The sequence below is a fragment of the Piliocolobus tephrosceles genome, chromosome 13 (genome assembly GCF_002776525.5).
Source record: "Piliocolobus tephrosceles isolate RC106 chromosome 13, ASM277652v3, whole genome shotgun sequence".
NCBI classification, from domain to species: Eukaryota; Metazoa; Chordata; class Mammalia; order Primates; family Cercopithecidae; genus Piliocolobus; species Piliocolobus tephrosceles.
Window position 1 is genome coordinate 62,934,134 of NC_045446.1, and position 27,722 is coordinate 62,961,855.

General features: G+C 53.3%; 2 protein-coding genes across 5 annotated transcripts in view; one reads left to right on the forward strand and one right to left on the reverse strand.

The window, feature by feature from the left end:
* Positions 1-640: 640 nt before the first annotated feature.
* ATG16L2 (autophagy related 16 like 2) overlaps positions 641-27,722 on the forward strand; it is a 29,053-nt gene continuing 1,971 nt past the window's right edge. The window contains exons 1-18 of one of the 4 annotated variants that reach the window (XM_023209506.3): positions 643-1,036; positions 3,192-3,291; positions 4,190-4,289; positions 7,812-7,885; positions 8,204-8,455; positions 8,637-8,702; positions 9,005-9,118; positions 10,210-10,272; positions 10,872-10,980; positions 11,419-11,524; positions 12,283-12,353; positions 12,632-12,703; positions 12,817-12,937; positions 13,296-13,401; positions 14,433-14,582; positions 14,798-14,845; positions 14,957-15,058; positions 15,376-15,690. In XM_023209506.3, coding sequence (XP_023065274.1) covers positions 919-1,036; positions 3,192-3,291; positions 4,190-4,289; positions 7,812-7,885; positions 8,204-8,455; positions 8,637-8,702; positions 9,005-9,118; positions 10,210-10,272; positions 10,872-10,980; positions 11,419-11,524; positions 12,283-12,353; positions 12,632-12,703; positions 12,817-12,937; positions 13,296-13,401; positions 14,433-14,582; positions 14,798-14,845; positions 14,957-15,058; positions 15,376-15,463 — 1,860 coding nt within the window. In that variant the 5' untranslated portion in view covers positions 643-918 and the 3' untranslated portion in view covers positions 15,464-15,690. Of the gene's footprint in view, positions 1,037-3,191; positions 3,292-4,189; positions 4,290-7,811; positions 7,886-8,203; positions 8,456-8,636; positions 8,703-9,004; positions 9,119-10,209; positions 10,273-10,871; positions 10,981-11,418; positions 11,525-12,282; positions 12,354-12,631; positions 12,704-12,816; positions 12,938-13,295; positions 13,402-14,432; positions 14,583-14,797; positions 14,846-14,956; positions 15,059-15,375; positions 15,691-27,722 lie in introns of those variants that run through there. The other 3 variants (XM_023209507.3, XM_023209508.3, XM_023209510.1) reach the window with 3 other exon arrangements.
* The window catches only part of LOC111540880 (F-BAR and double SH3 domains protein 2), a 158,667-nt gene continuing 153,622 nt past the window's right edge, over positions 22,678-27,722 (reverse strand). Inside the window, exons 13-15 of the mRNA XM_023209511.1 lie at positions 27,429-27,558; positions 26,797-26,879; positions 22,678-24,807 (exon numbers count right to left, since the gene is read on the reverse strand). Coding sequence (XP_023065279.1) covers positions 24,724-24,807; positions 26,797-26,879; positions 27,429-27,558 — 297 coding nt within the window. The 3' untranslated portion in view covers positions 22,678-24,723. The remainder of the gene's footprint in view (positions 24,808-26,796; positions 26,880-27,428; positions 27,559-27,722) is intronic.

Here is a 27,722-nt window from a genome sequence, read left to right on the forward strand (position 1 = left end):
TGACCAGTGTCCTGCGACCCACGGTTCACTTTTAAGGGTACCCACAAGAGATGTGTCTGTTCCACCCAGCGGGGTGAAGCGTCGGGCCGAGTCAGGATGCTGGGGTGCTGGCCATCTCAGCCACCCACTCCCTTGCAACCCCAGGCAAGCAAGTCCCTTCTCTCCTCCCGGCCAGGGGCTTTCCAGATGAAATCAGCTGCACCCCTTTACTCTCAGGGACCTAAAATTTCGGCGACCATGTGGAGCCATAAACCCTTCTGCCTCCTGTCCTCCCAGCCCCGCACCCACCTGGCGTTTTCGTGTCACGGAACCTCTGCACGTGCTCTTCTCGAGGCCTAGAGTCCCTCTCTCTCCCTCTGGCCAACTCCTATTTCATCCCTCACAGACCCAACTCGAACGCCATTATCCGCGGAAAGCTGGGATTCCTCCCTTCCGTCTCTGCTTCCTTATCGCGTTGTCCTGCTAGCGGGCCCTCAGTGTACGCGCAGAGCCCGGGGCTGAGGGCCTCCGGGTCCCTGACTAGGAGCTCGGCCGGGACCGCAGCGGCATGGGGAGCATCAGCAGTTGTCGGACTCCGTCCGGGCACGACGGGGTTAAGGGGCCCGGGCCTTGAGGGCCCCACCTCCGGAGCGCTCCACCCGCGTGGGGGAAGCCGCCCCGGAGGCTCCGACCTCGCTCCTGCGCCACAAGAGCACCCACTTAGGTGTACATTTCGGACGGGGCCCCGGCGGTTCAGACCCGGAGGCGGCTCCTCCCGGCGTCGGTCTTCGGTCCTCCCAACCAGAGCGCTCTTGGGACAAGCCGGGGATTCCCCGCCACCGCCCGCCCTCTGGTGTAACGGAGTCCCCGCAAGGCCCCGCCCCGGCCTGGCGCAGTCCTGGGCGGGAGGAACGCGCCGAGAGGCGAGAGAGCGCGGCCATGGCTGGGCCCGGCGTCCCCGGCGCCCCCACAGCCCGATGGAAACGCCACATCGTGCGGCAGCTGCGTCTTCGGGACCGTACGCAAAAGGCGCTCTTCCTGGAGCTGGTGCCGGCCTGTGAGTGCGCCCCGGGGCTGAGAGGATGGCCGCTGAGGGGACGCGGCTACGGGCGCGGGGAGAGGGTTTGACTGTCTCCTCCGCCTGTGACCCGAGTGCGCTGTGCCTTGTGCCTTGAGCCTGTGCGTTACGCCCACCCCGACTGCCAGGACTCCGCCCCTTGCCATCCAGGCTCTGCTTAGAACCTGGACAAGCCCCTCCTGTCCCCCCGCCCTCGTCGCCCTTCAGGACGGGCTCGGCCTCCCACGAGCTGGGCTTTCGATACGCAAGTGCGTCCCCGGGTGGTGGTTTTGAAGGGTCTCTTGTGCCTCCCTTTCCGGGCAGTCCCCGGGGTCGGGGCTTGATTAGTGCACTTAGTCTCGGTAGAGCAATGAAAGAACGCGGGACTTGTCCAGAGCAGCCACTTATTGGCCCATCCGGAGAGGGGCGACACTCGGAACCTCTAGGGAGGAGGCTGTGCATCTCAGGCTCTGCCGCCGACAGGCGACGCTGGCGCAGTCTTATAGAACACCTCCCCGTCAGCCTACCCAACCTGAGGGGGCATCAGGGGGCCCCGGGCTGCTGGCGGATGCCGGCTGAGTCCAGCGAAGTCGGACTCTCAGAATTGTTTCTGGGCAGCTGGTCAGGATGGGGTGTGGCAGTTCACGACGGGATGAACAGGTGTGCCTGTGTGTCGCGCCTCTGACCACCTGCGATTGTATGTCTGCGGTTGGAAGTCTAATCACAGTCCCTGCGGCTCTCTCACTGGGGCTAATCTTGGCCAAACCCCCACAATCAAATCTGCTGTTAGCCAGGGAAATTTCTCTGCAAGCTTCCAGGCTGCTGGTCCTCTGCCTTCAGGGTTTCGAGGCCAGCCCCCACCTCCAGCAGCCACACTTCTCCACTGCTCTGGAGTGGAACCCTCCAGTGTGAGGGGGGGGGTCACCACCCCACCCCCACCCCCCAGGGAGCTGTGAGTCTGAGGGACTGGAGAGACCTGGAGGGCTGAAATCAGACCGAAGGGCCAGTCTTGAGCCTTGGGCAGGTCACAGTCTTCTTACTTGTTAATTGGGTATTAACCTCAGTCTTCTTGTTAATTGGGTATAGAGACCTTCTTTAGGTTTGCTGGGGGTTGCAGTACCCTGGGGGCTGAGGTGGGGTTTTCGTGAGAACTAGGCCAGGCCCAGGGGCCTCAGTCAAGATGACACACAGGTGGGAAGTAGTGTGGGAAGGAAGTTGATGAGGAGGGAGCTAGGCCTGGGCTTACCACCCCGCCCTCCCCTGGAACTGGTGAGAAAAGAGGAAGTGACTGTTGATGGGGGAGGGAGTGTGTTCCAGGGTCAAAACCTCCAGAATGTCTGCTGAATAATTGCTTAAGGACTTTCTATTCTAGCCTGGGGGTACCTTACACCAGGGCTGGGGAAGTTGGGATTATTTATTTATTTATTTATGAGAGGGAGTCTCTCTTTGTTGCCCAGGCTGGAGTGCAGTGGCGCGATCTCCATTCACTGCAAGCTCCGCCTCCCGGGTTCATGCCAGCCTCCCTTCTCAGCCTTCAGAGTAGCTGGGACTACAGGCGCCTGCCACCACGCCTGGCTAATTTTTTGTAATGTTTAGTAGAGACGGAGTTTCACCGTGTTAGCCAGGATGGTCTCAATCTCCTGACCTTGTGATCCACCCACCTTGGCCTCCCAAAGTGCTGGGAATTCAGGCGTGAGCCACCGTGCCTGGCCAGGGATTATTTTTAAGTGCAGAAAGCTAGAGCCCTTGGAGGGGAAGTGACTTGCCAAAGGCCATTGACAGGTAGAGCTCGGTTTATCACTTTCCGGGGCTAAGCCTTGCTCTGAGGCAGGGATGAATCAATCCCAGGCCCCTTCCTTCCCTCAGGACCCTCAGCAGGCAGTACCCCGCAGTGGTCCTCCTTCTGTCCCTGGGAGAGCAGGTCCTCTTTCGGGTGGGCCTGGGGACCAGTGCTATGAGGACACTGCTAGGGCTGAAGGTCCTGTAGAGCTGCACAGACGCCCCTCTGGCATGCGGCAGAGGCCAGCCTGCCAGAAGCTTCCCCATGCCTAGCATCTCTGGGCTCCTGCAGCCATCCTAGCCGGAGATAACTTGCATGCCAGGGGGCTGCTGGGTATCTGTCTCTGCCCCAGGTTCATTCTTTTGCACCCTCCAGATAACCATCTCTTAGAGAAGGCTGAGCTGCTGGACACATTCTCAAAGAAGCTGCAGCCGGAGCCAAACAGTGTAACTCCCACCACCCACCAGGGCCCCTGGTGAGTATATGTGTGTCTGTGGTCACAAAGAGCTGCCTGTGCTGGGTTCATTCTCTCCCTAGCGCCTCATCAGCCCCTGGCTGCTGCCCAGGGGTGGTGGGGGTCGTGGGGGAGGCAGGCCCTTGGCCTTCCCACAGGATAGCTGTTTAGAATCTCTTTTCCCTCCAGCTTTCTTTGTCCATCTTTCTGCATTTGTCCCATCTCCTTCCCCTCCCACCCCTACACTTAACATCTTTTCCCTTTCTCAGTCTTTTTCGATTTCCCTGTTCCTTGCCTGATGCCTGAAGAAAGGATCTTGCTACCTATTCCAAAGAGGAAGTGAAGATGAGAACCAGGAATAGATTGGAGTTCAGAGTTGGGAGGTGCTTCTTTTTTTTTTTTTTTCTTTTTTTTTTTTGAGACAGAGTCTGGCTCTGTCAGCCAGGCTGGAGTGCAGTGGCCTGATCTCAGCTCACTGCAACCTCTGCCTCCTGGGTTCAAGCAATTCTCCTGCCTCAGCCTCCTGGTGCGTTCACCACCACCCCTGGCTAATTTTCGTATTTTCAGTAAAGACGGGATTTCACCATGTTGGCCAGGATGGTCTCGATTTCTTGACCTTGTGATCCGCCCACCTCGGCCTCCCAAAGTGCTGGGATTACAGCGTGAGCCACCGCGCCCAGCTGGGAGGTGCTTCTTGAGAAGGGTCCTTGGCCAAGGCCTAGGGGAATCTTGGAGCAGAGGAGTCATGGACAGCTCATTTCTAGAGACTTGCCTTTTCCTTTACTAGCTTGCTAGCTTCCATCTTCCCAGGAGGAAGTTAATGGCTCTTGTTTTAGGCTTTTCATGTAGCATCCCTTGGGTGCCTTTGAGCACTTGGGTGAACCGAGGGACAGTGAGCACCACTCTGATTGGTTGGCAGGGAGGAGTCAGGGCTTGACTCAGACCAAGTCCCATCACTGGCCACACTGAGGGTGAAGTGGCAGGAGGAGGAGGAGGGGCTCCGGCTGGTCTGTGGTGAGGTAAGTTGGGAAGGGGTCTGAAAATGGTGTAGAGAGATGTGGTCCAAGGGAGCCAGCCAGTGAGGGGTACTCCTGTGTTTGCTGCATTCTCCAAGCCCAGTGCTGCAAGCATTGAGTGAGCCCTAGTGTGTGCCAGGCTCTGACCTGAAGCTCAGCAGGGGTCAGAGTGCCCCAGGCAGCCCACAATGAAGTGGGCTCCAACAGCAGCTGGAGGGAGTTAGGTGTGCAAGGGCCTGGCAGCCCATTTCCCTTCCACATTGTTTAGCCTACTCTGCTCACTACTCCATGGCTAACCCCTCGCCCAGCCATCCCCAAGGCCTAGCACCAGTTGATGCTCAATGTACATTTGCAGACTAAGGTTCATTTAGCTCATTGGCAGGGTGAGGACGCTCCACCTGACACTACCGCCTTCCCTGTCCCCTTGCAACAGTGTCTCTCGGCTTCTCTTGCACCATGCTCTCCTGGTTTCCCTCTCATTTTTGTGATTGTTGCCTCTGAACTTCCTTCACTGGCTCCTTTCCCTTCTCCCTATTCCCCTCCCTTCAAATATGGGTGTTCTTGGGGCTCACGGACTCCCATTTTCTGTTTGCCAACTCTCAGATCTGTCTCTAGCCCAGCCTTCTGTTCTGAGCTCCTGACTCTCTTGCTCAGCTGCTTTTTGGACATCACATCTAAAATCAGGCTCACCATCTCCCCCAGAATTTGGCCCACACTGTTTTGGTCCACGCCGTTTTGAGAGTTGACTCCCTGCAGGCATTGGGCTAAACATTGTCTCAGTTAATCCTTCACAACTTTATGGTTGCAGAGGAGGAAACTGAGGCTTGGAGAGGTAGAGCCAGGATTTGGGCCCCTCTCACACAAATCACCTTCTGTGCTCTCCATTCATTTTCTCAACATCTATTGACAGTTGCTATATCCAAGGTACAGGGAATGCAGCAATAAACAAGAGCTGGCCCATGGGGCTTCTAGTCCTCTGAAGGAGACTGTGATAGCCCAGTAAATACACATCCAGTCACAGCATGGCAAGTCACCTGCCCAACAGAAGTATGGGCATAGGTACCGACTCATTTAAGAATCTTTCCCCAGAGCTGCTGTTGTAGGTCCAATTCAGTATTTGTTTGAGAGGTGATTCTCAAACATCTGACCCCCCACGCCACCCCCTGCCTCTGGGCTGTGAGCTCCCCAAGCCGTGGGATGTCTTGGTTTGCCTCCAAGGCAAACTATATCCTTAGGGCCTGTGTCCACAGTCCATTCCATACTAAGGACTATTTGTAGACTAAGCTATGAATGAGGTGGGCTGTCCTTCCTGTGACTGCCCCCCAGTGGTTCTCACACAGGCTGGAAACGCCGGGGCACCTCTGACTCTTCCCAGCCCTCCATCCTGAGCTGGTCACAAGGTCATGTTGACTATCTCCAAATCCATCAATGTCTGTTTCTTGTACCATATCTGACATGGTACAAGTAACTTTCATCCTACCCTGGAACACTCCTTCAGCACTCCCTGTCCCTTCTCCATACAGCTTTCAGAGTGACATATTTTAATTCAAAAAAAGATCTCCATTAAAGACAAGCAGTACACAAAACATGCTTGTAAACGACTCAAGAGAATAGAAGCCATAGAGTAAAAAGTAAAGACCCGTCTTACTACCTCTCTCCATGGTTAGTGTGCTATAGATCTTCCAAAGCTCCTAGCCTGGCTAACCCGTTGACCTCCCCAGGCTCCTGTTGCATTTCCTGCCACTCTCATCTCTGAGCTCCCGGCTCCCTTTGCCTGGGATGCTTTCCCTGGCCCCCAGCATTCCTTCCCTGGCCCCCAGCATTCCTTCCCTGGACACACACCAGCCAGTACCCATTGGATGCGCCAGTGGATGGGGGCAGTGGGGAGGCGTTTTCTTTTCTTTTGTAAAAATTTCTCTGGTAGTTCCACACATCACAAGCATTTATCATTATTATTACTTTAACTTTTTATTTTAAAATAATTATAGATTCACAGGAAGTTGCAAGGATAGTCCAGAGAGTTCCTGCGTCCCCTTCCCCCAGCATCTCCCACTGGCTACATCTTACATAGCTATAGTACCCACAACCAGGAAACTGGGATTGGTATGAAGTGTGTATATGTCCTTTATCATTTTATCACGTGTAGATTTGTGTGACCATCAAGATACGGCACTGTTTCACCACCACAAAGATCTCTTTCTTGCTACCCCTTTTTCGTCACATTCACCCCTCTCCCCCCAACCATCCCTAACCCCTGGCAACTACTAATCTGTTTTCCACCTCTACGACTTGAATTTTGAAAGGCATACAATAAAATATTGAATGGTATAACATAATGGTATAACATAAATGAAAGCAAGTGACAGGTGAGAAAGTGGAGGTTGTGATCAGATTGCTCAGTGGTGAAAAGAATTATGTCATAAATGGGGCCAACTATGAATAAAGGTGCCCCAACCCGCATGTGCAGATTCCTTCTCTGCAGACTCACTCATAGGGCATCACGTCAGTGCAGGTGGCAGCCCCAACCTTGCTCCTCAGTCTGTCCTCACCAGGCCCACGTGAGAACACAGGAACAGATTAGCAATAAGAGCCCCCAGCCTGGGCCTGGGCCAGAGGCGCCTCTGGCCCTCATGTTCTTTTGTCACATTGGTGGGAGCTGCCTTGCCTGGGGTCTGTCTCTCCCACTGACCCTGCTTGGCTCTGAGTTGAAGGCATGTCGAGTGAGGCGGGGGTGCAGATGAAATGACCCTCACTGCCTCTCCTGCGCTGCCAGGGCTGTTCCCATATTGAGTCTGGGCCCTGGCTCCCCGAGTCCATGCCTGATTTTAGCCTTGTGTGCCTCTGCGCAGGGCTCCTCGCTGCTGAGACCTGAGCTTGGGCAGGCCTGGGTTGAGTGAAGCCAGGAAGCCCCCAGGGAGGGGTGGGGAACAGAACTCACATTCCCCTGACCAGCCTGGAGGGTGATGCAGTTACGTGGCTTGGGCTCAAATCTCTTAGCTACGTGACTTTGGGCAAGACACTTAAACCTCTCTGTCGGTGTCCTCGTCTGTGAAGTGAGAGTGGCAGTACCAGCCTCCCGGTGTGGTGAGGATGGAAGGAGCACGTAGCCTGCTGGGAACATCATGGCGCCCGAGGGCCAGATGAGCATTTAGCAGCCTCTGCGCTAGGAGTCCTCGCAGTGGTTCTGCATGGCGCTGGGAGCGGAGCGATGTCTTCCCACTCTTCAGGCAAGGCAGCGTAGCGGGTTGCTCTGGCCAGAGAGGTTCCTAGTAGGGTCGCAGAGAAACGAAGCAGCACAGCGAGGATTGGGACCCAGGGCTGACTCCAGAGCCCGAGGGCCTTCCACTGCTCCACAAACAGCAGCGCGTCCCTCTGCAAGGTCTCAAACCTGTGTGGGGCTCAGCTTGTTTTTCAGGAAGGGGGCGGGCAGGGGAGCAGCCGACTGTCCCTTAGCGCCTTCGGCCCGGGAGGGACTAGAGGCCTGGAGGGGCCTCAGCGCCGCCGTGCTCACCTGTCCGCCCCCAGATGGCCTACCAGGTGGTGGAGAAGAGCGTGGCCCTGGGCGCCTTGGAGTCGGAGCTGCAGGAGCTGCAGAGCAGGTGAGGCGCAGCCGCGGGCGCGGGAGGGGGAGGAGGCGGGGGCGGGAGGGACCGCGCCCACCTCGGGGAGGCCCAGGGCCAACTATGCGGGAGAATGGCGCGGGCCAAGAGCTTTCCCCACGTGCCCCCGAGCCTATCGGTTGGTGGCCAGAGGACCGAACGGCTGGGCTCTGAGGGCGAAGTCTTGGGGGAGACCTGGCTTAGCCACCGGCTAGCCGCGTTTGGCATGGGGAGGTCGGTCTCTGCTCCGAGGCAGATTTCCACTGGGCAGTGACGGGGGAGGCTTGGGACCCGCTATCCGCTCTTTCCATCCTCCAGGCTGGCGGCCCTGGAGGTCCGCGTGGCACAGCTGCGAGAGGCACGGGCGCAGCAGGCCCAACAGGTGGAAGACCGGCGGGCGCAGAACGCGGTGCAGCGGGAAGCCTACGAGGCGCTGCGCGCGCACGTCGGGCTCCGGGAGGCGGCACTGCGCAGGCTCCAGGAGGAGGCGCGCGACCTGCTGGAGAGGCTCGTGCAGCGGAAGGCGCGCGCCGCAGCTGAGCGCAACCTGCGCAACGAGCGCCGGGAGCGGTGAGGGAGCAGGCCCCGCCCCTTCTGAGGAAAGGCCCCGCCCCTGAAGGGAGAGTCGGGCCTCGCTTGTGTCTGGAAGGGAGGCGGGCAGCAGCCGCCCACTGGAGAACGGGACCAGGTCGCGCCCCGCCTGCGTGCGAGGCGCCGCGCTAGGCTCTTAGGATACTTTTTACCCAACAAGGGCCAAGCAGGCGCGGGTGTCCCAGGAGCTGAAGAAGGCTGCCAAGCGGATCGTGAGCATCAGCGAGTAAGAGTGGGGATAGGCCGGTCCAACCCTTGTGTTCTGCCTCCCGGCCCCTCCTGCCTGCGACGACCCAGGCCGCGGACTGTAGTTGGGCATAGCCGCGTCCCGAGGCCCCCAAGTAGTCGGGGCCCACGGGACACCTGCAGAGGACCGTGTGGTCGTAGGAGCCTGCATGCGTGCCCGCTGCACGTGTACCCACACAGAACCCTCATCACTGGGAATTCCTGTCTTAAGCGTGTCCTGTGCTGGGGTCGGGAGGGGCTGCTTGGTCCCTTGGCGTTTCTGAGCTTGATTTCTCCTCGTAGGGGTCCGGACACCCTAGGCGATGGGATGAGGGAGAGAACCGAGACTCTGGCTCTGGCCCCTGAGCCAGAGCCCCTGGAGAATGAAGCTTGTGAGAAGTGGAAGAGGCCCTTCAGGTGAGGACCCAGGTGGTGGTCTCAGAGCTCTGAGCTCAGCCCCACCCCAGAGGCTGCCAGGGTCTTCCTCTTGGACCTTGGAGTCAGCTCTTGGGTTGGGAGAGAGCTTGAGGAGAGGCCGGAAAGCTCAAATCTCCCAGGGCTAGTCTGACCTCCATTGTCTGGAGCCACTTGCAGTCAGTTCCATCTCACCCACACCAACCCCTACCCTCAACCCTTTCCCTCCTTCTTGGGATCAGAGCTCTGGGGGTGGGGTGTCAAGCTTGTGAATAGCTGTCACCAGGAAGGAACCTGTGGGTAAAGCCCAGAGCCCAGTCATGCCAGGCATGTGTGTGCAGCCATAGGTGTACAAGCATGTGCATCCACAGGGACAAGAGACACGGGTGTGTACAAACTTGACTAAGCCCGTCTGTGTGTGAACGTATGAGCATGTGTAGATGTGTGCTAATACTTGTGGGACCTGACTGGGGCTTCAGACCTTGGGTACCCCTCCGCAGGGTCTCTCCTCTTGATTTGCCTGTCATTGAGGCTGCCCCTCTCCGGGCCCCATTCCCCAGCCTAACGCCTCTTCTCAGTCTTTCCTTGCAGGTCCCCAGTGTCCAGGCCTTGGGGCAGTGAAGAAACTGTGGGGAGGGGAATGAGATGCTGCTCCCCAAAGTCCTTGGGAGCCCTTGTGGGCCAAGTAATTGCAGGACACACCCTCTCTTGGGCATTGCTGAGGTCACCCAGCAAGCCTAGGCTTCCCCCTCTTCCTATCCCCACCCTGGGGGAACCTTCAGCGCCTCTTCTCTCTGCAGGCCCCAGCTCAGCTTCCCAGGAACTTTTGTTGGTGGGTACTTGTAGGGTGAGGCAGTTCTTCTCATCATGAGGGAGACCTTGGGAGACTTTCATTACCAAATCCATTGCCGCCCTGACCTTCCTGGGACTGGTCTGGGTCATCCTAGTCTCCTGGTCTTGGAGAAGTCAAGTTCTTGTCCCAGACTTGAGAGGTTATGAGCCTCCAGGTCTCTGGCAAAGTGTGGAGATGATGGACAGCCATTTGTACACATACCAGCCAGTCCCTTAGCACATCTCTTTCGGTTTTGTCTCAGGTCTGCCTCAGCCACCTCCCTGACGCTGTCCCACTGTGTGGATGTGGTGAAGGGGCTTCTGGAGTAAGTGTGTGTGTGCCTGTGTGCACCCATGTGTGTGTCAGGCTCCCCAGCCCAGGCTTGGTCTGTGTCTGCGCCTTGACCTGTCCATCCTTGTGGTGCACAGCTGTCTGCCTGTGAGTCTGTTAGGCCCTGGAGACAGGAGCCAGGTGAATGGCCTCAGCCCCAGCCCCTGCTCAGCTATCTTCCAGGTTCTGTCATCACAAGGGTCTGTCTTCATCCAAGGTCCTCACAGGGGACCAAGAGCTCCAGCCTCAGGCAGGGCAGGAGCTCCTACTCAATTGGGAAAAATGCTCTGAAATGTCAGGGACTCATTCAGAGTCACAGAGCCAAGAAGTGGCAAGACTGGGATTGAAACCCCAGCCCTAAGGTTTCTTTGCACCTACCAGCCCTACCCTGCTCCTGTGCCTGCCTCTGTGTGCTCTCCACACCGACCCCTGGGGTAAAGGCTGGGTTGAGGAATGCGCTCGCTGCTTCTTGGGGCCATGTTCTGCCTCCTGCCCCATCTGCTTCCTATGGTTGATGCCTCAGGGGAGCTGAAGGCTCCCACCTGAGAAGGCCTTGCTGAATGCCCTCCTGACCCCGACCCACCTTACGCCCAGTTTTAAGAAGAGGAGAGGTCATTCCATTGGGGGAGCCCCTGAGCAGCGATACCAGATCATCCCTGTATGTGTGGCCACCCGACTTCCTACCCAGGCTCAGGATGTGCTGGTAAGGGAGGAGCTGAGCCATATGGGTGGGGCAGTGGTGAGGGAGTGCAGGCACAGGGGTGGTCCCAGGAGGCCAGGGAAGCAAGGCTGGGCTCCTCAGCAGGAGCAGGAGGCTGCCTCCCACAGCCTGTGGTGGGAGTCACGCATGTTACGATGGGGGCATGGGCCAGGGAGGGAGAGAGGGGAGGCTGGGAGGCCAGGAGGCCAGGCAGGAGAGTAGAGTAGCATAGCACGGAGGCTGCTGCAGGGGTCCAGGCAGAGGTGAGAACACCTGGTGGGGCCAGGTTTGAAACTCAAAAGTGTGGACAGAGAAACCGGGGATGGGGATACCATGTCTGCAGCAGGCTGTGTCTGCACAGGTACCGGTGAGAGGGCCTGTGAGCACCCACAGAGATATGTGTGGGGAGGGCTGGGGCACCAATCTCCCCTTTCCCCACAGGATGCCCACCTCTCTGAGGTCAATGCTGTTCGTTTTGGCCCCAACAGCAGCCTCCTGGCCACTGGAGGGGCTGACCGCCTGATCCACCTCTGGAATGTTGTGGGAAGTAAGGAGCCTTCCCCTGCAGGCCAACTCGGGGCTTCTCTCCAGACCCGCTCCTCAGTTCACTTGGTGGGCAGAGGTCTTGGATCTCTTTGCGTTTCTCCATCTGGAATATTCTGTGGGCAGTGACTAGACAATGCCTTGGGAAGAGTGAGACTCGGGGCTCGCTGCTCTGAAGAAGGGTGGAGCCTCCTGGCTCCTAGGGTCCAGATTTGCAGAATGGGGAAGGCTGAGTTCAGATGGTCCCTGATGGGGGTGGGTGGGGGTCCCCTATCATGAGGTCCTACAGGGACAGGCCCTTGAAGAGCAGGTCCCTGAGTCTACCAGGTGACCCTCTTCTAGCATCACTTGAGCTCTCAGAACTCAGGTAAGGGACGAGTATGAACTGTTGGCCTTGTCCCAAGCTCTGTGCTCTGGAGAGGGGGTATCCTGGGGAGTCAGAGCTGGCTCCTGGGGGCTTCCTAGAAAAGGCAAGTTTCTGGCTGGCCTGATCCTGGCTTGCTGCGTGACCCACAGATAGTCCCTTCTCCCCGGTCCTCTCTATCCTGGTCTGTGAAATGACTAGCTGTCCCTGGGACCCACTGCCAGCAGTTAGGGGAGGTGTAGTCTCCAGCCCAGGCCACAGAACAGACCCAGCGATTCTGTCTTCTAACCTGTGGGGGTAGGGGGGCGACAGGGACTGATCTTTGCTCTCAATCCCAATTCCTCCATTTTGTGAGGTTAGGATCTCATTTCAACTGTCCCTTCTCCTGGTCCTCCCAGGTCGCCTGGAGGTCAACCAGACCCTGGAGGGAGCTGGTGGCAGCATCACCAGTGTGGATTTTGACCCCTCGGTGAGGAACTTTGCCCAAGTGGCATGGGATTGCGCCCCCTCTGATCTCCACACTGGACAGGTGGGGGCTCTGGGACCTGAGGGCGTAGCATGGATACCTTAGAACCAGGCCTTTGGGCTCTTCTTACACAGATCCTCCTCCCTGGGCCGGAGGCTCCTCTGCCTGCCTTGGAGTCCTGGGCCATGGGAAGCTCTGGGGCAGCCCCTAGCCTCATTCTCTGGCCCGAAGGATGTTGCCTACGGCTTAGCACCTCTCATTTTCCTCTCCCATTTCTCCAGGGCTACCAGGTTTTAGCAGCAACTTATAACCAGGCTGCCCAGCTCTGGAAGGTGGGGGAGGCACAGTCCAAGGTGAGGCCTGACTGGGGAGGCTGCCTGGGGGTCAGGGGTCATACCTCAGGACTAGGGGGCCTGTTATGGGGTCTTGGCCAAACTCTTGATCCGCACCTGGGGCCGGGGTACAGGAGACACTGTCTGGACACAAAGATAAGGTGACAGCTGCCAAATTCAAGCTGACAAGGCACCAGGCAGTGACTGGGAGCCGTGACCGGACAGTGAAGGAGTGGGACCTCGGCCGTGCCTACTGTGAGCCCCAACCCCACCTCCCTTCCCCACCAGCCAGGAGCCCCAGGCCAGAGTACGAGTGACCTCACCTGCTCTCTGGGAGTGGCTCTGAGATTCATAGGCATTTGGGGGTGAAACCTCTCAAGAACCTCCAGTCCCCCAATGGTATCCCCCAATGGTGTTTTCTGCCTGGTTTCTTGGTGTCCACAGGCTGTGGGTGGGAAAAAGACGTGGGTGAGTCCTGGGCTGGGAAGCAGAAGACCTGGGCTCTAGTCTTGGGAGGACACTGCGTTCTGGGCCTCAGCTTCTCCGTGTGTCCTGTGGGGTGGCTCCCGACAACTGTCCTCTGAGGCCCTGGGGTCTGCTGCTTGGTCCCCAGGCTCCAGGACCATCAATGTCCTTTCCTACTGTAATGACGTGGTGTGTGGGGACCATATCATCATTAGTGGCCATAATGACCAGAAGATCCGGTTCTGGGACAGCAGGTGACAGGCGCAGGCTGGGGGAGGACTGGGGGAGGGCTGGGGACAGGGCTCCCAAGTTCTTGTTCCTTTCTCTGGCCATGGCAGGACAAGTTTTGGTGGCACTTTGGGCAGGCAAGGCTGTGGGGCTGGCACTGCCAGCTAGTGCCTCTTGGCTGGGCTCAGCTCCCCCAGGAAGCTGTGCCACCGTCTTCATGGCTCTTGGTCCAATGCTGGACTCCCCCTGGACCTTGTAACCAAGATGGAGATGTACTGTTTTCCATTTAGCTACCACTTTTATATCAAAAGGAAAACAATTTTGTGTTTTAAACCAAAGATCCTAACTTTGGGCTTGAATTGTTTGTAAAAGCAAAGCTAGAGGCCGGGCATGGTGGCTCACACCTGTAATCCCAGCTTTTTGGGAGGCTGAGGTGGGCGGATCACCTGAGGTCAGGAGTTCCAGACCAGCCTGGCCAACATGGAGAAACCCTGTCTCTACTAAAAATATTAGCCGAGTGTGGTGGCAGATCCTTGTAATCCCAGCTGCTTGGGAGGCTGAGGCAGGAGAATCGCTTGAACCCAGGACGCGGAGGTTACAGTGAGCCCACATTGCGCCACTGCACTCCAGCCTGGGCGACAAAGCGAGATGTCTCAAAACAAAAAAAAAAAAAAAAGCAAAGCTAGAGCCAGTGCTAGGCCTGCCTCAAGCCTTCACTGACTGATCTCCATCAACTACTGTTTGCAACCCTTCCTTCTCTCTCTTATATTTTTTAAAGACAAGACTTCATTGCTCAGATGATATGGTGCTTATTTTAGTGACCCAAAGGTTTCAAGGGCTCTGGCTTTCAAATCAAAGTCTAGGTTCCTCGATGGAGGCAGCTGGCTGCAGTGGGGAGAAGGGAGATGAGTCACGGGCAGCCTTTACCCCAGCGATCCAGGGCCCTGGGGTTCCTCTGGACTTGGTTAGCTGGGAAGGCTGCTGCGCCTGGCCCCTTCCTGTTAGGAGTGGCCTGGCTGGGCTGTTCTTCATCCCTGTATCTGTCCTTGTTCCTCAGGGGGCCTCACTGTACCCAGGTCATCCCTGTGCAGGGCCGGGTCACCTCCCTGAGCCTCAGCCACGACCAGCTGCACCTGCTCAGCTGTTCCCGAGACAACACACTCAAGGTCATCGACCTGCGTGTCAGCAACATCCGCCAGGTGTTCAGGTACCAGCCTCATGCCTGCTGACCCTGTGGCCTTTGCTGGGACAGCTGAGCCTCTCTTCTCCTGTAATAGACCCTCTTGGGACCCTCCCTGGAGGCCCCTCCAGACCAGGTCCTGCTGAGGTACCAAACCCCTTGACAGAGTGGAAGCTCTGGAAGCTCCCTGCAGAGGAACTAGTGGTGACCTCTGTTCTGACCCCAGCCCTGTCTGTCCTCAGGGCTGATGGCTTCAAATGCGGTTCTGACTGGACCAAAGCTGTATTCAGGTATGTCTGTGAGAGCATATGCCTGTGTCCAAGTGTGCCCTGCCGGACCGTGTGTGTGCCCTCCTCTCTGACCCCACCCCCACGTTTTTTGCTCTGCTGTGGCCACTACAGCCCGGACAGAAGCTATGCACTGGCAGGCTCCTGTGATGGGGCCCTTTACATCTGGGATGTGGACACCGGGAAACTGGAAAGCAGACTTCAGGGACCCCATTGGTGAGCATGGCCTCCACCTGGCCACCTGCCTGGCCCCAGTCCTGCCAGGCTGATTCCAGGTTCTGACATACTGGGACTCTGGAGTCTCCAGCCCTTGTCCCTCCACCCTCCACCCGACCAGAGCCCTTTGCAGTTCACAAGGTACTTTCCACACACACTGGGTCTGTCCTTTCCACAGCTCTGTGAGCTCACTTTACAGATGAGGAAACAGGCTCAAGAGAGGGCCTCAAACTACCCAGGTCCAGCAGTTGGGGCAGAGCCAGGTTGCAGGCATAGTTCCCAAAGCCCCCCTGAAGCCTGCCCCTCCCTTTCCCCAGCACTGCTGTCAACGCCGTGGCCTGGTGCTACTCCGGGAGCTACGTGGTGAGCGTGGACCAGGGCAGGAAGGTTGTGCTCTGGCACTAGGGCTACGACTTCCCTGCCTGGGCTGGAGCTCTTGCCCGAAGCCTGAAGCTTCCCTCGGCGCCATGCGGGGGTTGGGGTTGGGACTGGAGATGGCCTTGGGATTTAATGGGGAAGAAGGCCTGGCAGGACCTGGCCTGTTTGTTTAAAAATGAAGCTAGTTTTTCTTTGTATTTTTATCTCTCTCTCCTCACTTTTTCTCCCCAAGTAGAAAAAAAATGATATCTAAACTGCATCTGCCTGCCTCTTTGCAACATTCATGGTACGGAGACCTTTGGGCTAGTGGGCTCTGGGAGACCCAGGCTTGGCCCCCTTCCTCCTTCCATACAGAGCTGGGGCAGCCAGCCCAGTCTCTGCCTGCAGAGACAGGTGCTGCTCAAGTCTAACCATGCAAACAGCAGGAAGAAAGGCCCTCAGGTGGCAAAGAGCCATGGATGTGACTCCTGTTCCAGCCTGGTCCTGAGGCCTAAGCAACATGTTAGGCCCACCTGCTTCAGGCACCCAGGGTAGACTGTGAAGCTGAGGAGGGGCTGGGGGAGTTCTGAGGAGGGGGCAGGGAGGCAACCCACAGGGGTCCTGGTAGAAAGATCCTAAAAACCCAGGTAGTGATATCAAAGTCCTTGGTCCATGGGGCCTCCCTTAGACTGGGTCTGCCTTCTTCCTCCAGAGGTAGTGCCCAGGGTGGGGCAGAGTAGGACCTCTATGTGTCTGTGCCTGGGGGGAGGGCAGCTGTGGGCCAGACCTGGGCCTGGGGCTTTGCTTACAAGGCAGAGCCCACAGGGCAGAGTTGGGACAAATCAACTTCCTTCACACCTAGGACTGGGCACAGGCCTGTGGAGACAGACAGTGTTGGTTAAATGGCAACACCTATACTCTGTTGACTCCCAGACCATTCACTACTTTTGGTTCACCTGCCTCCTGGCCATCATCTCCCCTGCAAGTGACCTATTCCTCCTGCACCCCATGTCCCTGGGACCTTGTGCTGCTGGATCTAGTACTCCTCCATCCCTCCTGCCACTGTGGGCCACCTTCTAGACTTGCAGTCTCCCCATCCAATCCTTTCCCTTACTATGGCCAGAGCGACTTTTTTTTTTGTTGTTGTTTTTGAGACACAAAAAACCTCACTGCGGCCTCAAACCCTTGCAGCCTTAAACCCCTGGGTTTAAGTAAGCCTCCTACCTGGTCCTCCCAGAGGGCTGGGATTACAGGTGCACAGCACCATGCTCAGCCCAACAGGGTGACTTTCTAGGGTGTCGTGGTCACAAGTCCAATCCTTTGGAGTTCCCCTACTGCCTTTAGAGACCACCCCCAACCCCAGCATGAAATTTGGAGCCCCTGGGATGTGACTCTGCTGGCCTCTCAGCTGCCTCTTCATTTCCTTGCTATTCACTCATTCATTTACTCATTTAGAGATGAGGTCTCACTATGTTGCCCAGGCTGGTCTCAAACTCCTGTGCTCAAGCGATCCTCCTGCCTTAGCCTCCCCAGTAGCTGGGCCTACAGGTGCATGCCACTGTGCCTGGCTATTTCCTTGCTATCATGAGTGTGTCTCAGACATGCTTTTCTTTCTTCCCAGAATGTTCTCCCCAATTCAAATTTTTCTTTCAGGATTCCCCTTCCTTTGCCTGCCAAGCTGGGCAGAGGCCTCCTCTGTCTCTGAGCTCCCCTTTTGTATCTGCCTCCCTCCATTTTAAGCCAAGGAACTCTTGGAAGAGGCCAGGATAGGAATACATTTATTCCCTGGGATCAGGCCTGGCACAGAGAATGACTCAGGAAATGTTTATTAAGTGGTTAAATTTTCTTATTCAGGCTGGGCATGGTGGCTCACACCTGTAATCCCAGCACTTTGGGAGGCTGAGGAAGGGGGGATCACCTGAGGTCAGGAGTTCGAGGCCAGCCTCAGCAACATAGTGAAATCTTGTCTCTACTAAAAATACAAAATTAGTTGGGCGTGGTGGCACATGCCTGTAATCCCAGATACTTGTGAGGCTGAGGCAGGAGAATCACAAACCTGGGAGGAGGAAGTTGCAGTGAGCCGAGAATGCGCCATTGCACTCTAGCCTGGGCAACAAGAGTGAAACTTCATCTCAGCAACCTTCTCTTATTCAAGGACTCAGCCAGTCTAACAGTCTGAGAGTCTTGGGTTCCAACATTCTTCAATACTGAGACTTCTCTGCCCCAGCCCTCATGCCCTGGCTCCCAGTAGCCACCAGGGGTCACCAACTGCCTAGTCTACTGTAGCCATTCCACTTTCCAGGGACACACAGCTGGGGAGACTGACACTCCTACAGCCACCGTGACTGAGCCCTTAGCAGATGCCAGGCCGTGCCCTGCACCCTTTTTGCAGCGTTATTTGTTCCTCCCAACTACATTGCCATGTAGATACCATGCTTCCCAGGTGAGAAAACTGAGCTCAGAGAGGCCCTGCAGTTAGACTGTGGCTGCATTACACACACTCTTTTTAAAGCAAGGTGTTCAGATTCCCAATTAGGCAGGGCTGCAGGGCATGCCCCCTCCCCCAGGGTGTGCCCCCTGCCTGACACCACGGGGGTAGAGGTGTGATGCTAGCCTTGTGTCTAACCTGACTCCCTCCCTGCATCTTTGCCCTTTTCTATTCTGAGTCCTGAGCCTGGATGGTTAGTATCCCTTGAAGTGAGGGACATGCAGGGACACAGGAGTGAGGGAACTTGAATCCTGGGAGGCCAGCTGTGCCATTGTGTTTCTCCCCCATTTCACAGGGTTGCAGTGGAGACTGTGCTTAGAGAGCCCAGAGGAGGTGCTCAGGAAATGGTCTGACTGATCTGGGACGGTGACCCCTCGGCTCCCCCAAAGCCTTCCCTTGTACCTTATGGGTGTCAATCTTACCACACATGTAGCTGCTGTCAGGTGGAGTTGCCTCTCTCAGGGAGCACATGTTCACCTTAACTTGCTTGGAGGGTCCCCCTCCCAGTAGGAGGGGGTGACTCCTGGAGGAACAAGTCCGTAAGGCCAGAAACGGGCCAAGGAGTTCCCGGGAATGAGGTAGGCAGGAAAAAGAGGAGCTCACAGACTGAGCAGAGGAGTTCAGAGGGGCATGTCAGCAGGAAGGCTTTTCCTCCCTCCAGTCTCTCCAGTCCTGTTCAGCAGAGGGGTGAAAATGGATGCTGACAGCTCCTCCAGGCTCTCAGCAGTCAGTGCTCAGGTTTTCAGGACTCTGGTGCTCAGGGGTTGCCTGCCTGAATTCGGGTGCCTAGGTCAAATCTGGAATGGCCTGCACTCATGGGTATAAAAACTGAGGCCCAGAGATGGGGCAGCTCCCTTGGCTCACATAGCAGAGCTGGGTAAGAACCCAGGCCTCTGATGCCCACTTTTCTAAAAACTGGATTCAGATTCTTCAAAGAGGCTGACCAGGGCTTCTGGAGGCCTAGTTCTGGGCTCTCCAGTTCTGTCTTCCTGGGAGATCTTGGGCAGGCTCTCATATTCCCCACCTGTGAAACTTCCTGCCCCACGCCTCCCCAAAGGCGACACGGCTCTTCTGCAGAGCTGTTCTGTAGGCATGAGGACCATGGCCTCTGCCTGCCCTGCCCAATCTCAGGTCTTAGTGAGCTTGAGACACCAGGGAGGGAGAAATGACAGATGCCCCTATCCTGTGCTCCTACTGCCCCTTGGTCATCTTTCAGTGTCTGGCTTCATTCTGCTGTTGCCCTGAATCTCTCCTGCCAGATGCAAGCCCCTCAGTGACAAGGCTCCAGAGACCTGAACATGACCTGTGGCAGCATGTTTGCTGAATTGAATAGAGGTGGTCTCTGGAGAGATCTGACATCATCAGATGTGATGATGTCACACAGACATATCCATGCCTGCATACAGGCTTTTCCACTGGAGGCACATTCACTCATCACAAACATTTTCAGCTTATCTGTACATTACCCTATTTCATCCTCCTGGATCTTAGAAGTTTGTACTATCTACTTGTTCCTACTTTACAGATGAGGAAAGCAGGGTCCAGAAGGTGAAGGGATGAGCCTGCAGTCACAGCTAATCTGAGGTGGGCTGAGGATTGGAATACATTTCCTTTGGCTGTGCTCTTTTCTGTTCCTCACAGGAGCAAGTGGTGAAGAGTGAGTTCTATGCGCAGTGTAGAAGGGCTGTGGGCCCTGTCCCTGGGTTCATTTCTGTTATGTTTCAGCATAAAACATTTCAGGAAAGGCTGGGAGCAGTGGCTCATGCCTGTAATTCCAAAACTTTGGGAGGGCGGGGCAGGTGGATCACCTGAGGTCAGGAGTTCGAGACCAGCCTGGCCAACATGGTGAAACCCCGTCTCTACTAATAATACAAAAAAATTAGCTGGGTGTGGTGGCACATGCCTGTAATCCCAGCTACTTAAGAAGCTGAGGCAGGAGAATCGCTTGAACCCAGGAGGCAGAGGTTGCGGCAAGCTGAGATTGCGCCGTTGCACTCCAGCCTGGGTGACGAGCGAAACTCTGTCTCAAAAAAAAAAAATGTTTTTCAGGAAAAGATTCCCAGACCAGAGCTCTCAGAAACAGACATAGCAAAAGTGTGTTTTTTGGCCTCTGGGACTGAGGGAAAACAGTCTAGGAACAAGATGCTCTTTGGCATTCATTTGGTTCTTGGCAGATTGAGCAGTAACAAGGCAAACACAGGAAGATTCTAGGAGGAAACTTAAAAGTTGCAGGATTTGGGGATACATTACAATTCTCCCCCTTCTAACCTAAAATTTCTGTAATTTAGTTATATTTCTGTCATGAAAAACAACTTCACAATGAACAAAATAAATGCGAAGATTCAGAGCAGCTGGATTTCATCCTGAGGCCACTGGGAGAGGGCTGGGCAGTCACTGGCCGCAAAATCAAAAGCTGCGGCTGGGTTCTTCAGGCAGTGAGTGGATACAGCAGCCTGGGATGCAGTTGCAACCTAGGGGATAGGGGTTTATTTTGTCCAAGGTCCCAGTAGGAGAGTCCAGTGGCTGTTTTCTTTTCAATTTCTTGCCATCCAAAGAAGTCTGTATATTAGTAAGTCTGGTTTCAAATACTGTGACCTTTTTTGTGTGATGTTCTCTGTATCTAGAAACTGAACTCATCCGGGGCATGCGAGTTAGATAAGCCCTTGGAGATCACCTCATTCCATTCCTTTTTTTTTTTTTTTTTGGGACAGAGTCTTGTTCTGTCACCCAGTCTAGAGTGCAGTGGTATGCTCTTGGCTCACTACCTCTGCCTCCCTGGTTCCAGCAATTCTCTTGCCTCAGCCTCCCTAGTAGCTGGGATTACAGGCACTGCCACCACGCCTGGCTAATTTTTGTATGTTCAGTATAGACGGGGTTTCACTACGTTGGTCAGGCTGGTCTCAAACTCCTGACCTCAGGTGATCCACCAGCCTTGGCCTTCCAAAGTGCTGGGATTACAGGGGTGAGCCACTGTGCCCAGCCATCATTCGATTCCTTTCAAAATTGAGGATGTGATACCTTAGAGGGAAAGGTCTTCCATCAAGCAGTGGCAGGGCTAAGGCCAGATGATGCCCTCCCACTGGGTCTCTGGCTTGTGAATGTGGCTGGGGTGGTGGGTCAGAGAGGAAGGGGAACTAGTTGGTGTGCTGAGAACCTGTGGCCTGATTGCATCATGCATCAAGTCAGTTCCTGTGATGGAGACCAAAATTTAGCTATGACGCTGGGGTGAGGCAGTTAGCTAAGCTTTGCCCTTGGTCACAGATGGAGTTTCCAGTACCGAAAGCAGCTTTCACTGGCAGCGAAGTCAGAAGATGGAAATGACATTTTGTGTCCTGACAGCCCTTCTCAACATTTTTGGTAGAGCACTTCACACACATTCTTTCCCTTGGGCCTTATGACAACCCTGTGTGTTACTGTGGGCCTGGAAGACTATCAAGAACCTTAGTTCTGAAGGGAAGGACACTGAGAAGAGGCAGGAGAGGTGGTAGTAAGAAGAGTTTGTGGTGACCAGCCTGTGCCACACACTTTATATGGCTTCCTGGAGCCAGTCTTATTCTCAGGTTCCAGATGAGGACACAGGCTCAGTCCCCATGGCTGTCAAGTGGCAGAGCCAGGATTTAACCCAGACCTCCTGGCTCCCAAGTCCATATGCGGTTGGTGGTAGTATAAATGGATATAGTCCTTATAGGAGGCCAATTTGGGCAAAATCTAACACAATTAAATACATACCTTTTTGACTCTCAAAATCCACACTTAGGAATCTACCCAACATTTATACTGGACCACATTTTTTTTTTTTTTTGACAGAATTTCACTCTTGTTTCCCAGATTGGAGTGCAATGGCGCAATCTCAGCTCACCGGCACCTCTGCCTCCCACGTTCAAGCGATTCTCCTGCCTCAGCCTCTCGAGTAGCTGGGATTACGGGCACAAGCCACCATGCCTGGCCAATTTTGTATTTTCGGTAGAGACAGGGTTTCTCCATGTTGGTTAGGCTGGTCTCAAACTCTTGACCTCAGGCGATCTGCCCACCTTGGCCTCTCAAAGTGCTGGGATTACAGGCATGACCCACTGTGCCTGGCTGAACACATTTTTATGTAAACAGGCAATGTGTACACTTAAGAGTCTTATGCACAGGAAAATGTCTGGAAAAATACTTACTGCACGTCCCCCGCTCTGGGAAAAAGGAGAGCTTGTGCAGCCCTTCCCCAAACAGGCTGTGTCCTGGTCCTCAGTGTGGCTGGCTGGAAGCCAGAGGGACTTAGCCTTTAACTAAGAATGCTCCATCCACCCCTGAGACTGAGAAAATCTCCTTTCACACAATTCATTACTCCTTAGGGTGGAGGTTTAGGAAAGGGGAGAGGCATGCAGAATGCCCGCTTCCTGGAAGCCAGCGGTCACATCCGGCAAGGGGACTTCAGTGACCTTCCTCTCACCCCTCCAGCAGCAGAATCAGAGCTCCCTCTTCAGCTGCCTCTATGCTATCTGCCCCTCCCTTCTAGCACATGTCCCACAGTACTGTCCTCACGTATTTCCTTTTTTTCCCATGGGAAAAGCAAAGACCGTAACCTATTTACTGCCATCTCTAGTACCCAGGATATTACACCTAGCACATGGGTGGCTTCAGGGACTGTCTCATGGATGGATTAATTTACTTTCTCCTCTCTCTGTCTGTTAGCTGGTTTAAAGGAGGGCCCAGGAATGTCTTTATAAGAAGCATGGGCTTTTTGGAAAGGTCTGTTTACCCAAGTCTTTCTATAGTAAATCTTAGAAAACATAATTCCATTTTTTTTAATTACTCAACATTTTATACATAATAAATACAAACTTTTTACAGCCACTGTAAAGAAAGCACATCTGCACAGAGGCTCCTTCCGAGCCCTGACCTGTGCACTGTGGTGCTGGATTCCATGTCCTGGATGGAGGGGTTATTTTTTAAAAAGGAGGCATATTTTCACAACTTTGCTTTTTAAAATAAAATTAGCAGCTCTTCCAAAAAATATTTTAAAATACAACAAAAGATTTCAAATAACCCTCTGAGGTTGTGGAAAACCCAAATTCAAGGACAATTTGGCTAGCTAAAGAGAGAATACAAGACTGGGTGGCAAGAACTGCTCTATTTAATAAGCATTTGAAGATTTTTTAATATGTTAGCAAACTTTAAAATCTTAAAAAACCACCCTTTTAATTTCTTTTTTAAACTTAAGAATAAGTTTGATAAACACAAAAGACCTCAAATAGATCAACAGGTTAAGAAGTGTAAAAAACAACAACAACAACAAAAACCCCCAAATCATGAAGAAGATTCATCAATGGGTATTGTCACTGAAGTGATCAAAGAACTAAAAATTTCTTCAGTTATGACCTTACTTTTGGTCAAAAATCCCATGGGGACATTTGGTGAGCATTTCAAGTTTTTTAAGATTCTTAGGAGGGATGGAGTTTTCAAAGCATAATGCAACTTTTAGATTAAATTCTGCAAATTTGATTTCTTAACCTAGAAAACAAAAAACAAAAAAAACCACAACCAGCAAACATCCCGTAGTCCCCAGGTATTGCGCTCCCTACCTTCTACAGCAGCGGACAGCGGAGAGTCAGTACCTGACTCGGGGGCACCTGCTGTTGTAGGCTTGCTGGCCTGCAAAAAAGGCCACTCCTGGTTTTCCCTGTGACACATAGAAGACACTTGTTTTTTCCTGGTCAATCTGTACTTGTGCAGGGTGTGTAATCCTTCAGTCCTTTCTCACAGGAAGCTGGTTTCCTCCACGGGCCCCCAGGTTCTTCCTTCCAAGGAAATGTCAGGGTAGTGGGACCTGGAAGCTCCATTTTCCACCGTAGCAGTTGGTCTGGACTAGCCACAGCCTGGCTGTCTGGGCCGGTCTGCTGGCTGCTGGGTTGGGAATAAAATAATGCCAGGGGCCTCTCCAGTAGAGAAGCTCAACAATGCCGGTATGTGTCCTCAACTTATCTAGACATTCAGATTCTAAACATACTGGTAAGAAGAGTATATGCTGTAAAAATTAAGATGAAAAATACCCAAATACAAAAGAACATTATATTGGCTAATTTCAGATCCGGAAGCTCCATTTCTGCTTTAGCCATAGCCTCCTTTCTATTAGTCTATGTGATGGACAAGACGTGGCTATTAGTTCAGCTCCTCCATATTAGCTCCGCTAATTCTAAATTAATGGCACAGATATTAATATGAAGGACACTGTTATTTTAAGTCTGTTAGTGGTGGAAGAGATGTGCATTAATGCAATTGGTGCTAAATTCAGGGCAGTCCAATTTTTCCCAATAAGGTTTCACTTTCTCAGTCTGGGGACTAACCTTGGGGAGGAGCCAGCCTCTCCTGAAATCCCTCCTTCTGTTTCCTTATGTAGCCACATGATCTGATTAATTCTCTGAGCAAAACCCACTTGAAGAAAGATGAGAATCTTTGCCACATCCTTGCGGTCACAGTAATATACTGTACGAGTGCACATGATCAGTAATTTAGGGACTGTGCCCTGGAATGAGGCCTGGTCTTGAGTCTCACATAAAAACAGACCACTGTTAGGCATGAGGGCTGCCCCCCTCTTTGCTCCTAGGGTCCGCTAGGATTTGTGCTATGGTAGGAAAGATGACATAGAAAATGACAACAAAAAAAAGGCACGAAATATTCAAAATGTGGGAGGAGTCTACCAGGCCACCCAGTCACAAATAATCCTTGTTTTTGCTCTGTTCAAGAGTCATCATCATGCAAAGGTGCCTAAAAACAAGACTGGCCAAACTCCAAGCCTGGCCTTGATTGTAGCAGTAATGGATGGGCAAGCCCATCATCACACCAGTGTGATTTCCACATCTTCAATCTTCTCTGCTGGCCTTCGGTGATTCTGCGTAGGTGGAGGGGGAGCTGCCCGGACCTGAGCAGGAAACAGTTACGTAGATTGTCAGTCAGTTCCTGACTCAGTATCTGAAGCATCCCCAAAACCTAATCACTCATCTGTCCAAGGACGTGGGCACCTTAGGGGTCTCAGAAATGTTGTGAGCACATGCTTTCAACCTAGTCTTCACTGTTTCCTACACTGAGAAGCAGTTGTTCTCAGTGAAATATCAAGCCCACAAATCAGCTTCTTGTCTAGGCTAAAAACCTCATGGATGGCACAAGAGTCTCATGACTAAGATCATAGCACATCCTCCAAAGCAAAGGTCTGGTTGGAAGCAAGGGAGAGCAATGCTTAGAGAAATGAAACATTTCAGCATGTCTTGGGAAGAGAGTTACAAAAGGTAAGGCTAGAAAGGTAGGCTGGGGTTAAGTCGTGAAGGGCCTTGTTAAACCATGTTTAAACATCTGCTTTAAGAAGAAAAATATCTGTGCTTTATTCTGTAGGCAAAAGAGGAGTTTTTGATGGATTTTAAGCAATATCAGATCTGTGAAAAGATGACTCAGGTAACAATTAGAGAAAAGATCAGAGGCAAGCAAGAGTCCAGGTAAGAAGGCAACTTAGGAGACTTTTGTAGTCCTCTGAATGAGAGTTGACAATAGCCGAAACGAGGGTACTGGCAGTAGGGGAAGTAGAGAAGTGTAAAGATTTGCGAGCTGTCTGCAAGTTATATCTGGCAGGGTTTGGGAATGACTGTGGGAGGCAGGGGTGGAAGGTATTAAGAATGATGCCAGAACACCAGTAGGATAGGGGTTCCATTTATCAAGATAGGCAATATGGAAAAAGGAACATGTCTGGGAGGGAACACAACTCATTTTTGCTGAGTTTTGGGGATCTGGGACATATAAACGGAGACATCCACAAATCTGAAGCTCAGTGAAGAGATCGGATTGGCAGTTACAAATCTGAAACTTGCTGGTATATAAATGGTTATCATAGCTGTGGAAGCAGATGAGGTCATTTGGTAAGAGTGCTTTCAACAACTTCAAGAGAAGCAGCCCAGGGACAGAACAATGAGAAGTATCAGCAGAGACAGGTGGAGGCAAGGCTGCAAAGGTCCACAGAAAGGTAGGACCAGAGAGGAAGAAAGCAAACGAGGCAAATGTGGTAGAGAAGCACATCAGCCCACTGCTCTTTGTTCCCACTCTTACCCACCAGTCCATGCTGCCACCACCTCTTTCTTCGATGCTGCCCCAGTCTCCTAATTGCTCCCTAGGTCCCTCCATCCAGCCTCCATCCATCCTCCACTTAGCTGCCATAGCGATGCTATAAAAATGCACCAGCCACAACACTGTCCAGCTTACCACTTTACAATGGCTTCCTATCTCATTTGGGATAAAGACTCAAGTCCTTAAGAAGGCACTCAATACATATTTGCTGAATGAATGAAGCCAAAGGAAGTCAGTGGTAAATGAATGGTATCAAAAGCTAATGGGGTCAAGGAAAATAAAATTGCCAAGTATCCAACTGGATTACTAATGTGCAAGTCATGATCTTGGAGTACAGTGGTGGGTGGAATGCAGATGGCAGTAGAGTGAAGGGTGAGGTATATTTACCCGGAGAATAAACGCTCTTTAAGGCCATGAAGTTAGCTTATTATTTCATCTCAGTATTCCTCAAAGAGGCAAACAGAGGCCTGGAAAATTAAATGTTTACCGAAAAAAGTGTTTCACTATTAGCCCGCTTTAATGCTCATAAAGCTTGTTCTAATCTAAATACACTTTCATAGCCATCATCTTGCAATCTCACTGTGGCTCAGTGAAAAAAGTTCCAGTGTAGATTAAATGTTCCAAGATGAGTTGATTTCTATGGCCTTCCTTTTCAATAGCTCTTTTTACCTTCCCAAACCCAGTTCATCCTTGTTTGGCAGAGTCAGTGACAACATAGGGGCCACGGGGAAACATTAATTCCTTCCTTTCAATTTGGAAGAACTATGCATTCTATAATCCTGCAAGATAAGAGACTTACAGGTCGCAGTTTGCCATGTGAGGTCTCAGGCGTATGCCTTGATGCCTGAGAGAATCCTGGTGACTCAGCATGAAGACTGTTTTCTAAGGGAGAAAACCAAAGAAGTTCATTTTACTTGAGTTGTTGAACAATACAAATGCCGATGCAAGGCTGGCATGGTGGCTCAAGCCTGTAATCCCAGCACTTTGGGATACTGAGGCAGGAGGATTACTTGAGGCCAGGAGTTCAAGGCTGCAGTGAGCTATGATCCCACCACTGCACTCTAGGCTGGGTGACAGAATACCCTCTCTCTACAAAAAATACAAAAATTAGCTGTGTGTGGTAGTGCATGCCTGTACTCCTAGCTACTAGAGAGGCTGAGGCAGGAGGATCACTTGAGCCTAGGAGTTAGTTATCACTTGAGCCACTTGGTTAGGCTGCTGTGAGCCTACTGAACTCCAGCTGGGTGTCCAGCCTGAACTCATGCCACTGAACTCCAGCCTGGGTGTCCAGCCTGGGTGACAGAGCGAGACTCTGTCTCCAAAAAAAGAAGAAAAAAGCAAATACAGTTTTGTTTGCCCTTCAGGCGAATATGCAGATTTCTGAAGTGAAAATGCATTTAGATCCATGCCCAGGAGAACCCTTACCCTTACCGTTTGCTGAAGGAGACCGGGGAAAGTACAGGGAGCTCCTCTTATCTGGGCTGGGGTAGGGGCTGCTGGGAGGCTGGTCATACAACGGCAGTGGAGGCAGGGAGGCGTGTGGCTTGGGGGAAGGAGAGATCTGCAGCAAAGGGAAGTGAGGTTACCTGGTGCTTCTGCCCAGGAAGGACAGCCTGGCTGCTTCTCTGACTGCTCTGTATACATCCATTTTCTCTGAAGCTAAGCTGACTATTGAAACTTGTCAACCTCATTAGAAGCAACTGAGCATTAAATAACCACCTCAAG